The sequence below is a fragment of the Pristis pectinata genome, chromosome 17, assembly GCF_009764475.1.
Source record: "Pristis pectinata isolate sPriPec2 chromosome 17, sPriPec2.1.pri, whole genome shotgun sequence".
NCBI classification, from domain to species: domain Eukaryota; kingdom Metazoa; phylum Chordata; class Chondrichthyes; order Rhinopristiformes; family Pristidae; genus Pristis; species Pristis pectinata.
The window spans coordinates 8,017,636-8,034,980 of NC_067421.1; the positions used below are offsets into that span (position 1 = coordinate 8,017,636).

The window sequence follows — 17,345 nt, forward strand, 5'->3', positions numbered from 1 at the left end:
GAATTAACTGCCTGCTCACTTTACCAGGGGTGGTGTGAGGTGGGTCTGCCGAGAGTGGGGGCATCTAATTCAGGTGGGCTTCGAATGGCCACAGGAGCAGGACGAGACCATTCTCCCCTTCCAGCAGGTCGGCTGTTCCTCGTTACTTCTACTGGACAAGAATCCATCGACTTTGGTCTTCGAACGGCCGCTTGAGTCTGTCACTTCAATTTGCTTCAGTTTTGCGAAAAGGACAAAACAATTCTGTGACAGCATCACGACTTGTACCAAGACACTGGGATTGTTTATCCCGGTGCAGGGAAATGGAAGAGGACATTTTAAAGTGTCTTTTGCAAACACTACGGGTGTTGACGGTGAACCACAACATTTCTTCTGTTTGGGAGTATGTAAGAACCACCATCAATTTAAAATTTTCACCTATAGCATAAGGAAAAAGCGTCTGCAAAATTTCCAGTGTATGTTGTCACTAAGAGTAGAAGTACTTTATCAAAGAAACACGTCCTTGCATGTTTAAGGGAAAGAAAGATTGAAATGTCTGTGCAGAGAGGGCAGCAGTGTGTTGGCCCAGGCAAGTGCTGTGTTGAGCAAGAAAATATGTTTGTTGGTTAACAGGATAAATCACGTTGTCAGAAAACTACTACTGGATATTGTCCACAAATTAAATCAGTAACACATCACTGACTGGTAACTGCAAATCAGCAGCCAGCAGATGTGGGAAACTGAAATAAAATCAAAAAATGGCAACTGCTCTGCCCAAGACTTCAAGAAATTACAGAGTGTTATAAACACAGCCCAGTCCATCATGGAAAGCAGACTCCCTTCTGTTAACTCTGCGTGCACTTCCCGCTGCCTCGGTAAAGCAGCCAGCACAATCAAGGATCCCTCCCACCCCGGTTATTCTCACCACCACCCCACCCCCCATTGGACTGGAGATACAAAAGCCTGAGAACACGTATGGACAGGCTCAAGGACAGCTTCTGTCCCATTGTTATCGGACTCTTGAACCGATCTCTTCTACAACAAAGACGAACTCGTGATCTCACAGTCTACCTCATTATGGCCCTTGCACCTTATTGTCTGCCTGCACTGCACTTTGCAACTGTAACACTTTATTCTGCATTAAGTTATTGTTTTCCCTTTGTACTGCCTCGATGTACTGATGTACCGGCTGATCTGCCTGGATGGCACGCGGCCAAAGCTCTTCCCTGTATCTCGGTACACGTGACAATAATAAATCAGTTACCAATCCTGCTGGAAACGCTCAGCAGGTCAGGCAGTGACTGTGGTAAGTGAAACAGAACTAACTATATTCTGATGAAAGGTCAATGATCTAAAATGTTCGTGTTTCTTTCCCTGCAGATGCTGCCCGACCTGCTGAGTGTTTACGTCACTAATGGGTAGATCCTTTGGAAGAGGCAGCAAGAGATTGGAGGTTTGTGTGATCCATCAGAGGGTGTGGTCTACGCCAATAATTCATCTGCTCATGAAATTCCTCTGCATTCATGTTTGTAAGACAAGTTTTTCACTGTACCTCTGTACAAGTGACAATAATAAACCAATACCAATACCAATACCAATACCAAAATCCTGTGGCATAGAAATGAGATGTGTTTGGCAGGGGACATGAAACAAGCCAGTGTGGGTGGCTCGTGCCGATGCAGCGGTGTTCTAAGTGGGATGCTGCAGGCACGTGTTCGTCACACTCTGCGTCCTGACGCGGCGAGCGGTGAGCACGGTGAGTCCGTCAGACGGAGCTGTCAGTCCTTGGCCACGCAGCTGTTGTCAGAACTCCAGCCCTCACAGGGACCCGTGCACAGAAACACGACACTCCTGCGGGTGGGCTGGACGGTGGAGAGACGAGTATTGGAGAGAGGGAAGGTGGCGAGATCCTGCTTCGCGGCTGGGAACGCCGGTGGGAGGAAGCCATCGCAGGAGGGAGGCGGCGGTTGGCGGGGCCACTGTTCGAGGTGGCTGGCAGCAGGTGGCAGCAGATCTGCCGCCTGGACTTGGTACCCCACACGTGTGGAGCGATGTGTCAGGGTACGGGCTCTGACACCTCACTCTGCACCTGGGGTCCTGGTGCCCGCTGTAACACACACCAACACCTAAACAGGCAGACGGACCACCCACCTCCATCCACAGGAACAGGCGGACAGCTTCACCACCCACCTCCCATCTCACCCCACCAAACAATCAGGGATAGATAAACAGGCCCACTCCCCGTCTCCCTTGCCTGTGCACACACGCACACACACACACACACACACACGCGCACACACACACACACACACACACGCGCACACACACACACACACATGTGCACACACTTGTGCATGCAAATGCACACACACGTACACACACACACACAAACACATACACACACACAAACACACACGTACACACACACACAAACACGCACACACACACAAACACACACAAACAAACACACACATCGGCCCACCATGCCTGTGCTGACATTTTTGCCCACCTACACTGATCCCATTTGCCTGCATTAGGACCCCATCCTCCTATCTCTGCCTATACCAGCGCCTGTCTAAAAGTCTGTTCAAACCTGGTGACTGTACCTTGATTTCACCACCTCCTCTGGCAGCAAGTTCCAGATACCGACTTTCCCCTCAGATCCCCTTTAAACCCCTTCCCTCTCACCTTAAACCTGTGCCCTCTTGTTTCCGATACCCCACCATGGGAAAAAAGTTCTGACTACTTGCCTTATCTCTGCCTCTCACGTATGTACACACCCCTGTCAGCTCACCCCTCAAGCCTCCTTCGCTCCAGGGAAGACAAGCCCAGCCTGTCCGACCTCTCCCCGTAACTGGAGTCACAGAGCCATACAACACGGAAACAGACCATTCGGCCCATTATGTCCAGGTTGACCAGCCGTCACCCGTCCGTATTAATCCCCCCTTCCACCACTTGGCCTTCGATACCAGGGTGATTCAAGTGTTCGCCTGGACACTTCTGAAACGCTAAAGTCCTCGGACCCTGTCTCTCCACGTGCCAGCACTACCCCGCTATGTGAGAAGAAAGCACGCATAAGAAGCCAAGGTCACTTGCCTGTTGCCATGGGACATTGTCCAGATTCTCCAGACGAGAGCGCAGGAGATGTCTAGAGCACAGCGCAGCCCGTGGCTGAGGCAGTACCTCCCTGGCTCTGTGCTGGCTGCTGGGTCAGGCTCCAGCTCCGCAAAGCCAGGGTTTCCACCCAGTCCCTTCCAGCTATGTCCCCTGTGCTGGTCCATGTTCCGTGCTGTACCCTCATTATGGCCCCAGTACTCATGCAAACATATTTAACTGATTACCGCGCACAATTTCCCAGTTTTTGCTCAGTGACTGAATTTCCTGCTACAGCGGGCTCGAGGGGAACCAAGAGAGAGCTCTTAAAGAGGAACTAACGCTGGCACTTCATTTCTCCACAGTTCCTTCATCAGGTTAGATGCTGTGAGGAAGTATCCCCCCCCCCCCCCCCCCCCACTGGGGTATCCGGAACCAGGGGCATAGTTCCAGAATAAGGGGTTGGCCATTTAAGGAGGAGATGGGGAGGGATTTCTTCCCTCAGAGGTTGTGAGTCTTTGGAATGGTCTTCCCCAGAGAGCTGGAGAGGTGGTCATTGAATATAGACAAGGAGGAGATCAAGATATCTGTCAGAGAGTGGCAGGTTACAGATAACAGCAGCGAAAGGAGTCAATATCAGATTAGCCACAGAGTCATCGAGTCAAACAACACAGACACAGGCCCTTCAGCTCACCACATCCCATAGAAACCATCCTATCTGGGTGCATCACGGCTTGGTGTGGCAACTGCTCTGCCTGTGAGTGCAGGAAACCGCAGAGAGTTGTGGACACAGCCCGGCGCATCACGGAAACCGGCCTCCCCTCCATGGACTCTGTCTTTACCTCTCGCTGCCTTGGTGAAGCAGCCGGCATTATCAAAGACCACCCCCCCCCACCCCACACATTCTCTCTTCTCCCCTCTCCTATCAGGCAGAAGATGCAAAAGCCTGAAAGCACATACCACCAGGCTCAAGGACAGCTTCTATCTCGCTGTTATAAGGCTATTGAACGGTTCCCTAGTACAATAAGATGGACTCTTGACTTCACAATCTACCTCATTATGACCTTGCGCCTTATTGTCTGCCTGCACTGCACTTTCTCTGTAACTGTGACACTTTACTCCGCATTCTGTATTGTTTTCCCTCGCACTACCTCAATGTACTGTGTAATGAAATGGATGGCATGCAAAACAGTTTTTCACTGTACCAGTACATGTGACAACAATAAACCAATGTACCAATTTACCACATCCATGCCATCCATCTATACTAATGCCGTTTACCAGCACTTCATTACCTTGGCGATTCAAGTGCTTGTCTGGAGCCTCGGTAAACATTGTGAGAGTCTCTGCCTCCACCACTCTGTCAGCAAGTGTGTTCCAGATTCCAGTCACTCTCTGGGTGAAAGAATCCCTCCTCAGATTCCCTCCAAACCTCTTAACACTATACCTTAATCTGGACTCTCTCACTCCGGACACCTCTGCGGTGAGGACCAGTTTCCTACTATCCAGCCCTGTCCATCTCCCTCGTAACTGTGTCCCCCTCAGCCTCCTCCGCTCCAGAGACTACAACCCCAGCCTCTCCAGCCTCTCCTCATAACTGAAACCCTCCATCCCAGGTACGAGGGAGATTGCGAAAGGCTTTAAATTATTTTCTTGCTTATTATATCACCCCTCTTCACCGCTCCAGAGTGTGTATTAGCTAGCTTTCACAGCAATCCTTCACACTGTTCCATGACCTTATAGAATGACCGTGCAGTCTCCAGAACCACAATTCTACACTCATCCCCACCATTCCCAACAACTCCTACCCAGAATCTACCCCTCACCCACACACCAGGGGCAACTTGCAGCAACAAATTAACCCACCAGCCCGCACAGAGAAGAAACCCCCATGTTCACATGCAAACTCCACACAGACAGCACCCGAGGTCAGGATTGAACCTGGGTCTCTGGAGCTGTGAGGTAGCTGCGCCACTGTAGTGTCTATGAATCGGGAAGGGAAGCGCCCTACTCAAGGAGGTGCGGTCTGAACTCCCTGGCAGAAGGAAGGCTGAAGCAAAGAGGTCGTGCCCAGGAGGGAGCTGCAGAAGCTACTTTGTCAAGTACCTTCCCCACAAGCTGATGTTGGCTGCCCTTGAGGATGTCTTCATGGATGCTGCAGACATTAAAATTCCTGACCCTGGGATTTGTTCAGGATCTCGGACTGAATTTGAGGATGGTGTGGCTTTGGAATGAGCACTGAGATAGACGCCAGGAGCCGGAGTTGGGGACTGGGCCGTGGTGATCCAGCCTCAGTGTATTTAAGGAAAAATGCACAGGAAGATGCAGGAGCAGCCAGACAGAAGACTTGGGTAACACACGCCCAAGGCACACCTCTGATCTCCCATGGGCCCCGTATCTGAGGATTGTGAGCAACTTTGGGCCCCGTATCCAAGGAAGGATGTGCTGGCCCTGGAGAGGGTCCAGAGGAGGCTCACAAAAATGATCCCAGGAATGAAAGGGTTAACATATGAGGAGTGTTTGATGTCTCTGGGCCTGTACTCACTGGAGTTCAGCAGGATGGGGGAGGATTTCATTGAAATCTACCGAATACTGAAAGGCCTGGACAGAGTGGACGTGGAGAGGATGTTTCCAATAGTGGGAGAGTCTAGGACCAGAGGGCACAGCCTCAGAATAAAGGGACGTCCCTTTAAAACTGAGATGAGGAGGAATTTCTTCAGCCAGAGGGTGGTGAATCTGTGGAATTTGTTGCCACAGACGGCTGTGGAGGCCACGTCACTGGGTGTATTTAAGGCAGAGACTGATAGGTTCTTGATTGGTGAGGGGGTTAGAGAGAGAAAACAGGAGAACGGGGTTGAAAAAAAATCAGTCATGAATGAATGGTAGACCATTCGATGGGCTGAATGGCCTAATTGTGCTCCTACATCTGATGGTCTTACGGGAGCAGGTCACGGGCTGTGGGTTTCCAGCGTGGACACGGTGGAGAGTGCTGAAGGCGAGAAGGTGCTCGGACCAGAACGTGAAGCGCTCTGGCTGGAGAAAGGGCATCAAGGCAGATGGAAACCACGAGCTGTCACCTAAAGCCAACGTGATCTCCAGGGCCTGAGGCACTGCTGGGAGCTGCTCTGTGGTGTCAGGGCCAGAAGAAAGTCTACAGTGCGAGGATGGAGGTCGGTGGCAGCCAATGAGTGGTCGTGGGTAGTCCAAGGAGAACACTGGGCTGAGAGTCCCATCACTCAGATCACATACACGGTCAATCAGTGGTGCTCAGGGGTCTCCAGACTGTGAGGGTGGCAACCGTATGAACACGTAGCAGGAGCAGGAGTCGGCTGCTCATCTGCTCCAACTGTCAGTAAGATCATGGCTGATCTCACTGTAACCTGAACACATCCCCGTCCACCTCGGTAACCCTCCACCCCCTTGCTTGTCAACTATCTCTGCCCTAAAAAGAGTCAAAAACTTAGCTTTCATCTCCTTCTGTCCCGAAGACTCGTGAGCCTCTGAGAGACAGACATTTGCCTTGCTTCTACGTCAAATGGGTGACTCCGTATTTTTAAGCAGTGACCTCTGGTTCTAGACTCTCCCACAAGGGAAAACGTCCCGTCCACGCCCAGCTCGTTCTGACCCCTCAGGAGCCTGCACGTTTCAGTCAGCTCATGTATTTGCATTTTGGGAAGTCATGTGGGGGTTGGGACAGCTACAGTAAATGGGACGCGGTAAGGAATGTTGGTGAACAGAGGCGCCTTGGGGTCCAAGTCCATAAATCCCTGAAAGTGGCAACACAGGTAGATAGGGTGGTGAATGAGGCACACAACGTGCTTATCTTCATAGTTGGGGCGTAGAATATAAAAGTTGGGACGTTGAATATAAAAGTTGGGACGTTATGTTGCAACTTTACAAAACACTGGTTAGACCGCACTTGGAGTATTGTGTGCAGTTCTGGTCTCCACACAAGATAAGATAAGATTTCTTTATTAGTCACATGTACATCGAAACACTCAGTGAAATGCATCTTTTGTGTAGAGTGTTTCTGGGGGCAGCCCGCAAGTGTCGCCACGCTTCCGGCGCCAACATAGCACGCCCACAACTTCCGAACCCGTATGTCTTTTGGAATGTGGGAGGAAACCGGAGCGCCCGGAGGAAACCCACGCAGACACGGGGAGGCCGTACAAACTCCTTACAGACAGCGGCCGGAATTGAACCCAGGTCGCTGGCGCTGTAAAGCGTCACACTAACCGCTACACTAGCGTGCCTGCCCAGTACTACAGATGCTGTAGGTGCTGTGAGGATGTTCCCCCCACTACAGAAAGGACATGGTTGCACTGGAGAGGGTGCAGAGGAGATTCACCAGGACGTTGCCTGGATTGGAGGACTTTAGTTATGGGGAGAGATGGGACAGGCTGGGCTTGTTCTGGAGTGAAGGAGGCTGAGGGCTGACCTGATGGGTTGTATAAAATGATAAGAGGCATGGTGAGGGGGGAGGGAGTTGTTTTCCATGTAGGGGTATCACAACCAAGAGGGTACAGATTTAAGGTGAGACGTAGGAGATTTAAAGGGGATTTGAGGGGTAAGTTTGTTTTCACAAGGACTGGTTGATGTGTGGAGCTTGCTGCCGGGAGGTAGTGAAATCAGACACAGCTACTGTGTTATTTGGACAGACACATAAATGGGCACAGTGTAGAAGGATGCCGTCCTAATGGGGCAAATGGCGAGATGCGCAAAGAGGTCAGCATGGACGTGGTGGGCAGAAGGGCCTGTTTCTCTGCTGCGTAACGCTGTGGCTCTCTGTGGGTCAGGCAGTCACAGACTGCGCTCTCTGTACACGTCCCTCCACTGCCCGTGGGCCTGCTCACACTGTCGCCAACCTTTGTCACCATGTCAGGTCATTCACCTCCTGCCCCTCAATTTACAAACTCACCCAGATCCCTCTGTACAACGGCATTCGGTAATCAGTCCAATTATATTCCGCCTTTCCAGTGTCCCTGCTGACGTGGATAACCTCATATTTACCCTGTCATTTGCCATCTGCCAAACTTGTGCTCTCACTTACTCAATCCCTGCCCCTTCTCAGGTCAGTGTATCCTCCTCACAACTTGTCAACCTACCTGTCTGTGTCATTGGCTACACTACACACAGTCCCCTCACTCGGGTCACTGATATGGATTGTAAATAGTTGAGCCCAGCTAACTGTGATCGACACACACACACAACTGCTCGGCAGACGACTGACACACACTTGGTGGTCACCCCATTAACTCTTTGCTGGAAGTGACACTCCCATGTGAGCAGTCTCATGACTTCCCTTTGTAACCAGGACAACCTCACACAGAACAGATATCTCCATCTCCCCTCCCACTGTCACAAACCCCCAGCTACTGACCCCCACCAAAGCACCCAATCACACCCTGACCCCCACCAAAGCACCCAGTCACACCCCTGACCCCAACCAAAACACCCAATCACACCCTGACCCCCACCAAAGCACCCAGTCACACCCTCCTAACCCCTGACCCCCACCAAAGCACCCAATAACACCCTCCTAACCCCTGATCTTCACCATAGCACCGGATCACACCCTCCTAACCCCTGACCCCCACCAAAGCACCCAATCACACCCCGACCCTCACCAAAGCACCCAGTCGCACCCCTGACCCCCACCAAAACACCAATCACACCCTCCTAACCCCTGACCCCCACCAAAGCACCCAATCACACCCCGACCCTCACCAAAGCACCCAGTCGCACCCCTGACCCCCACCAAAACACCAATCACACCCTCCTAACCCCCACCAAAGCACCCAATCACACCCTCCTAATCCCCACCAAAGCACCCAATCACACCCCTGACCCCCACCAAAGCACCCAATCACACCCCGACCCTCACCATAGCACCCAGTCGCACCCCTGACCCCCACCAAAACACCAATCACACCCTCCTAACCCCCACCAAAGCACCCAATCACAACTCCTAACCCCTGACCCACACCAACTACTAGTTTGCCACAATGTTCAGGCCAATGTTTCACCTGAAATCATCAAAAATACAAATTGCAACCTCATTATCATGTTCTGGACATTGTGAGCTCATTCAGCTGTGTGTTTTCACCCAGATAATCCCAGCACTGACCTCCATCCCACTACACTGATGTTTCACAGTTATTAGTTCATGCTGAGCTTAGAAGAATGAGAGGTGATCTCACTGAAACATATAAGATTCTGAGTGAGGGTATCTAAAGCTAGGGGTCAACGTTTCAGAAAAGGAGGTCACACAGACACTTAATCTACTGGGGACCTTTAAAGCAAAGTTAACACAATTTTCAATCTGCGAAAAGTTCGAATCTCAGACCTATTGCTCGCTGTGGGAACTTGGAAACAACTTGATAGTCCACCCCAATCAGCGAATAAGAAACAACTTCCCAAGATACGCATAATAACGTTCAAAATAGGAGCGGGAATGAGCATGTAGGATCCCACAAAAAATCGGATTAATGCAGGATTGGTGTAAATGGGTTAGTATGGACTCAATGGGCCAAAGGGCCTGTTTCCGTGCTGTATCTCTCTATTTCAGACAGAGATGAGGGGGATTTTTTTTCTCTCAGAGAGTCATAAATCATTGGAATCCTCTAGCCCCAGAGCGCTGTGGACAGGGATTGTTAAGTGTATTGAAACTAAGATTGGATCGTCCGTGATCTCATTGAATGGCGGAGCAGGTTCTAGGGGATAAGTAGTCAACACCACCCGGCACATGCCCTCTGCACATTACTACCATCGGGGAGGAGGTACAGGAGCCTGAAGACCTGCACTCAATGATTCAGGAACAGCTTCTTCCCCTCTGCCATCAGATTCCTGAACGGTCCATGAACCCATGAACACCACCTCGTTATTCCTCTTTTGCACTATTTATTTATTTTTGGAACTTATAGTAATTTTTATGTCTTGCACTGTACTGCTGCCACAAAGCAACAAATTTCACGACATAACTAACCTGATTCTCCTATAATAAACGTGGAAAATGCTGAAAGCAGTCAGCAGGTCAGGCAGCAGCTACCGAAGGAGAAACAGTTAACCGCTCAGCTCAAAGATCCTTCACCAGAACCACTGCTACCCCGTTCCTTACGTTCTTTGACTGAAAGATATATGGCTGGAAGCAAAATGAAATGTATTTCAGCACAAAATGTGCCAAGATGGCATCCATAACGAATGGAACAGATGTTGACAAGAAGCAGTCAGGAGCTTCGTCCTAGATTGCTGTACGTGGGGTGATGGGGAACCAAAACTGCAATTCCGCCCCTTTTAATACATTAATTTTGAGAAAGGATTATCATTAAAAGGGCAGAGTTAAAAAGCAGAAAACAAAATTTCGGGTCAGAGGTGGAGTCCAGTTTGAGAACAAAAGGCATAGACTCCAGGGACGTTTCATTCCCAATTTCATTCCATCGATAGGGCGGCTTTTCAACGTGAATCCACTTGCCGGACACATAGAGTCTGGCACCAGGCCCTTCGGCCCATCTGGTCCATGCCGACCATGGTGTCCACCAAGCTAGTCCCATTTACCCACGTTTGGCCCATATCCCTCTAAACCCCTCCTGTCCGTGTACTTATCCCAATGTTTTTTTTAGATGTTGTTGTTGTATTTGCCTCAACCACTTCTTCCTCTGGCGGCTCGTTCCACACACCCACCACCCTCTGTGTGAAAAAGTTGCCCCTCAGGTCCCTTTTAAATCCTTCCCCTCTCACCATAAACCTGTGCCCTCTAATTTTTAGTTCCCCTTCCTTGGGAAAACGTCGACGTGCCTTCAAGCTGTCTATGCCCCTCGTGGTTTTATACACCTCTATAAGATCACGCCTCAATCTCCTACGCTCCAAGGGGCTTTTAAGAGGGGCTTGGATGGGCACATGAATGAGGGGAAAATAGAGGGATATGAGACATTCTGTAGGTAGGAGGGATTAGCTATGTCAGCACAACATTGTGGGCCGAAGGGCCTGTTCTGTGCTGTACTGTTCTATGTTTTATGAATGAAGTCCTAGCCTGCCCAACCTCTTCCTATAACTCAGGCCCTCGAGTCCTGGCAGCGTTCCCGTAAATCTTCTCTGCACCCTTTCCAGTTTAACCACGTCTATCCTATAACAGGGCGTCCAGAACTGTCCACAGTGCTCCAAGTGCGGTGACCAATGCCTTGTGCCACTGAAACATAATGTCCCAAATCCTATACTCAGTGCGGTGACTGATGAAGGCCGGCATGCTAGAAGCTTTCTTCACCGCCCTGTGACACTGCTTTCAACGAACCATGTACTTGTACTCCTTGGTCCCTCTGTTCCACCACACTCCACAAGACCCGACCATTCGCTGTATAAGCCCTACCCTGGTTTGACTTCCCAAAGTGCAACACCTTGCGCTTAGCCGAATTGAAAGCCATTTGCAATTCCTCAGCCCACTGACCCAGCTGATCCAGATCCCCCTGTAATTTTGGATAATCTTCTCCAGTGTCTACGATACCACCTATCTCAGTGTCATCTCGTCTGAAGGACCTGAGGGGCAACCCCTTCACGCTGAGGCTGGCCAGTGTATGGAATGAGCTGCCTGAGCAAGTGGTTGAGGTGCATCAGCAACATTTAAAAAACATTTGGACAGGTACATGGGAAGGAAAAGTTTAGAAGGATATGGGCCAAACACGGGCAAATGGGACTAGCTTAGATGGGAATCTTGCACGGTATGGAAGAGATGGGCAAGTTTCCTTGCTGTGTGACTCTGTGAGTCTAACAACTGATTGTAGCTGTTGATTGAACGGTAAATGTCGGCCAGGGCAGAAGGGAGTACAGAAGAATGTCAGCAAGAAGAGCTGGAGAAGGCCATTCAGTCCTCCGTGCTTGCTCTCCCTTTCAATATCATGGACCCACCTATTCCCTTTCTGCACTGACTCCGTATTCTTTGATTCCAAAAATATCCAAAATCGATCAGTCTCGGTCTTGACTATACTCAGCGACCAAGCCTCCACCGTCCCGTGAGTGAAGGCTGATCCTGTACATTGAGACCATGACCCCTGTTCCGGACACACTGGTCTGGGGAAACAACGCCTGTCAAGCCTCACAAGAACTTTGTACGTTCCATCCATCATTCTTCTGAACTGCAGAGAGCATGGGCCCACTCCGCTCAATCTCTCCTAACGGAACAAGCCTCTCATCCCAGGAGCCACTGCTGCACTCCCTCTATGGAGATCACAACCTTCAAGTTCTCTGCAGTTTTTCATAACAGCGCCTTGCCCACGGTCCAGTGAAACTAAAATTATTTCTTGAGGAACCCATGAATAGGGTGAGACTGCAAGCCTGCATCTCCGCTGCAGCTGTGGCCTCCACACAAGGGGGTTTGCTTTGCACTGAGGTTAGTGGTGAGTGGAGTCCACCTCAGCAGCCATCGATAACTGTGACACATCGGCATAGTGGATGGAGGTCAAAGCTGGGATTATCGAGATGGAGAAGTTTTTCTTATTAACCTGGTTCAGTGGAAAATTTATTAACTGCTGCATAAAATCCAAAAATTCTGAATTGAAAATATGTTGGTGTATTATCAGGAGAAATAAATTGGTTTATTATTGTCACATGTACCGAGGTACAGTGAAAAACTTGTCTCGCATACCGTTCTTACAGATCAATTCATTACACAGTGCATTGAGGTAGTACAGGGTAAAAACAATACAGAATGCAGAGTAAAGTGTCACAGCTACAGAGAAAGTGCAGTGCAGGTAGACAATAAGGAGCAAGGTCATAACGAGGTAGATTGTGAGGTTAAAAGTCCATCTTATCGTACTAGGGGACCGTTCAAGAGTCTTATAACAGCGGGATAGAAGCTGTCTTTGACCCTGGTGGTACGTGCTTTCAGGCTTTTTCATCTTCTGCCCGATGGGAGGGGGGAGAAGATAGAATGTCCAGGGTGGGTGCGATCTTTGATTACGCCGGCTGCTTCACCAAGGCAGCGAGAGGTGTAGACAGAGTCCATGGAGGGAAGGCTGAAAATCTGCCAGTGTGGCGCCTCCAATCTCCAAAGGACTGTTGGAGTTTTTCTCTATATAAAGTAGGGGCTATTTTATGTTGTAACAGTATTCACAGAATCAGAGAAATACAGCATGGGAACAGGCCCTTCGGCCCCCGAGTCTGTGCTGACCACCAACCACCTATTTACACTGATCCTGTTTTACACTCCCTGCATATTCGTCCACCCCCCCCCCCCTCAGATTCTACCACTCACCTCCACACTAGGGGCAAATTATAGCAGCCAATTAGCACCCGATCCTTTGGAGTGCGGGAGGAAACAGAAGCATCGTGCAAGCTCCACACAGATCAGCACCGGAGGTCAGGATTGAACCTGGGTCTCTGGTGCTCCGAGGCAGCAGCACCACCCGTCGTGCACTGGTGCTGTATGGTTGCCGCCTTTACATGCGACTCAAGACACGCACTCCAATTTGTCTATGACTGAGGGAAGCGGTTGATGCCGAGCTTTGTATTCCTGCCCCACAACTGAGGTTCCCACTTTATGGATAAGAGTTAATGATGAACATGTAAACCAAGAATAGTAAAACTTTAGGGGAGAAAGAGGAATTGTTCAGCCATCCGAGAACAAAACTGAAAATGCTGGAAACACTCAGCAGGTCAGGCAGCATCTGCGGGGAATGAAACAGAGTTAACGCTTCTCTTTCCGCAAATGCTAACCAAGGATCTTCAACCTAAGACATTGACCCTGTGTTTCTCTCTCCACAGATGCTGCCTGATCGGCTGAGTAGTTCCAGCATTCTCTGTTTTGATTTCAGGTTTCCAGCTTCTGCAGCCTTTTCGCTTTATCTTAAAGAACAGGAAACGTTGGGAACACTCAGCCGGTCAGGCAGCATTTGTGGGAAGAGGAGCACGGTTAACGTGTCCGGTGGGTAGATGGCCATCTGGTCCATTATGTCCATGCCAGCCAAGAAAAAGAAAACCTTTGCTCAAATCCCACTGCCCACCTCTCTGCCGAGAGTCTGGTGGTTTCGGCATTACAAGTACACAGCAAAGTGTCTTTTAAAATAAGAGTTTCCACTCCCACTTATGAAGCAGTGAGTTGTTGTCACCCCCTACCGCTCTCTGGCTGAACAAAATATTTCCTTCTAATTCAATTGCTTTAAACCTACGTCCCCTAGTTACTGACACCCTTGGGTGGGTCCTGCTCACCCTCTCTGGGATTTAAACACTTCAGTACAGCCACACATCAGCCTCCTTTGTTCCAAAGTTAAAGCCCAAGCTCTAACCTGGGGAGAGAGACTATTGACCAGCCACCTAAATACTGTGGCTCCAATGTAGACTGTATATCCTGCAGCGAATGGCTCCTCTCCTGACTCTCCAGGACTTTCCCAGCCTGATAAGATCCAGCACAAACTCGGCTGGTGCCCCATCCACCATGTTACACACACACCTTCTTCACCAGTGCTACTGCCGTTCAGACAGCGTGCCTCCTGCGAGAATATTCGCGGCAGCTTATCTTGGCCCCACCGACAAACTCCTGACCCCCGGGCAGCTGGAAGGACTAACTAACATCACAGGAGACTGCAGTGGTTGGGGAGGGCAGATCCCCATCTCCTTCTCAGGTAAGTGACACAGGTCCTGTCAGTGACACCCTGAAGTGAATGCGGATTTGAAGGCAACAAGTTTCAGGTCACGACAGAAAGGTTCAATGGGCTGGACTGGCCCTTATTATTGACCAGAGGACACCATTTTAAACACATACAAACTTGACCAGTGTTTCCAATGAACAAGTTAGGGAATATCTTACGCAGACTTTATTAAGGTGGTTTGAAAGGTCATCAATGGGGAGCACTCTGACCGTGGCTATCAAACTTGGAACCTCCCTGGGTGAAGAAATTTCTCCTCAGTTGAGTCCTAAATGGCCAACCCCTTATTTTGAGCCTGTTACCCCTTAGTTCTAGACATCCCGGACAGGGGGAGACATCACCTACTCTACCAAGCCTCAAGAACGTTGCCTCAGTGAGGTCACCTTCAAAGACTGGACATTGAGTTACCTTCAGCCACGGATTGATTCTCTCTCCACTGGAGGTACCTCTGGGATAGCAGGAAGGCCAGGGGGATGTTCCAGCCTGCCGTGCGCCGAGCACCGCTGTGACAGCTCCTTTTCCCCTTCAGCTGCCGAATGTCAAGGCTCTCGTCCCGCGCGACCGCCACGGAATACAGACAGCCACCTGGCGGACAGGGAGGCAGGTCAAAAGTGTGAGGTCACCCACAGTGGGAGAGAAAAGTTAGGGAGATAGAGATAGAGGGGCTTGGATGGGCACATGAATGAGAGGAAAACGGAGGGATGTGGGCATTCTGTAGGTAGGAGGGTTTAGCTACGTCGGCACAACATTGTGGGCCGAAGGGCCTGTTCTGTGCTGTACTGTCCTATGTCTTAAATGGTGAGAGGTTAAAATCTGCAGTTGTTCAGAGGGAGAGGGGTGTCCTTGTACATAAGTCACTGAAAGTCAACAGCAAGCTATAACGAATACTTTACTGCAAGGGGATTTGAGCACTAGAATAAGGATGTCTTACTCAGTTGGTGAGACTGCACCTGGAATACAGTGTACAGGTCTGGCCTCCCTACCTTGTGATGGATGGGCTGCAACAAAGTTCACCAGACCGATTAAAATCAAAAAAAAAGAGCTGTGGATGCTGGAAATCTGAAATTAAAACAGAAAATGCTGGGAAATCTCAGCAGGGTGGGATGGCGAGTTGTGGGGGGGGTGAAGAGGAGCTTCAAGAGAAAACAAATACGCAGGTACCCTCAAGCAGTTAAGAAGGCAAATGAAACACTGGCATTGAGTACAGGACCAAGGGGACCTTATTACAATTATGTCGGGCCTTGTTGAGACCTTGACCTCTTTAAGAAAGGATCCGGAGGAGGTTCACAAGAACGATCCCAGGAATGAAAGGGTTAACACACGAGGAGTGTTTGATGTCCCTGGGCCTGGACTCCATGGGGTTCAGAAGGATGGGGGGGGGGGGGGGTACCTCATTGAAACCTACCAGATACTGAAAGGCCTGGACAGAGCGGACGTGGAGATGATGTTTCCACCAGTGGGAGAGTCCAGGATCCGAGGGCATGGCCTCAGAATGAAGGGACGTCCCTTTAGAACAGAGATGAGGAGGAATTTCTTCAGCCAGAGGGTGATGAGTCTGTGGAATTTATTGCCACAGACGGCTGTGGAGGCCAAGTCATTGGATGCATTCAAGGCAGAAACTGATACGTTCTTGATTGGTGAGGGGGTTGAGGGTTACAGGGAGAAGGTGGGAAAATGGGGTTGAAAAACAAATCAGCCATGATCGAATGGCGGAGCAGACTCGATGGGCTGAATGGCCTAATTCTGCTCCTATATCATATGATCTTACAGATATACTTACCACAGAGAGAGTGCAGTGAAAGTTTACCAGACTGATAGGCAGGTGAGGAGAGATTGGGTCGACTAGGTTTGTATTCACTGAAGTTCAGGAGACCTTATTGAAACTGACCACATGCTGACGGGGCTGGACAACATGGGTGTGGATAAGATGCTTCGTCAGCTGGGGATCCAGAACCAGGGGTCACCGTCGTAGGCTAAAGGAAGGGGGATTTGGGACTGAGCTAAAGAAACACTTCATCACTCAGAGGGTTGTAGCCTGTGGATCTCCCTCCAGCAGCGAGCAGGGGATGCTCAGCTGCTCAATATGTTCAACAGATAATCTCCTTGGTGCCAAAGGCACCAAGGGGTATGGGGAGAGAGAGGGAAGGCAGGATTGAGATTGGGGATCAGCCATCAGCCATGGTATGGAAGGGGAGAGCAGGCTTGTAGGGACGAATGGCCACCCTGCTCCTATTTCCCATGTTCCTATGAGCCCAGGGCTCCCATCCTGTGGCCCTCCACATCACTGAAAGAGCCTTCATGAGGGTCTGCTTCCTACGGTTACCATGGGGAATTCAGGGCCATGGCCATTGTGCCTCTTTCAGTGAGAGAAGCATTGGAATTGGTTTGTAATTGTCACTTGTACCGAGGTACAGTGAAAAACTTGTCTTGCACACCGATCGTACAGGTCAATTCATTACACAGCGCAGTTACATTGAGTTAGTGCACAGTGCATTGATGTAGTACAGGTAAAAACAATAACAGTGCAGAGTAAAGTGTAGTAATAGTAAGTGACATAGAATTTAAGTGTAAAAGTGTAGAACGATCATAGCAAGGGTAATGAGTAGATCTATAGAGAGCAGCTTGCGACGAGTCGCCACG

The 17,345-nt window shown here is 50.0% G+C and overlaps 1 protein-coding gene across 1 annotated transcript in view; it reads right to left on the minus strand.

Annotated features, from left to right (window-relative positions):
- sxph (saxiphilin) overlaps positions 1–17,345 on the minus strand; it is a 63,233-nt gene that overhangs the window by 40,688 nt on the left and 5,200 nt on the right. Inside the window, exon 4 of the mRNA XM_052032490.1 lies at positions 15,114–15,290. Within this exon, the coding sequence (XP_051888450.1) occupies positions 15,114–15,290 (177 nt within the window). The remainder of the gene's footprint in view (positions 1–15,113; positions 15,291–17,345) is intronic.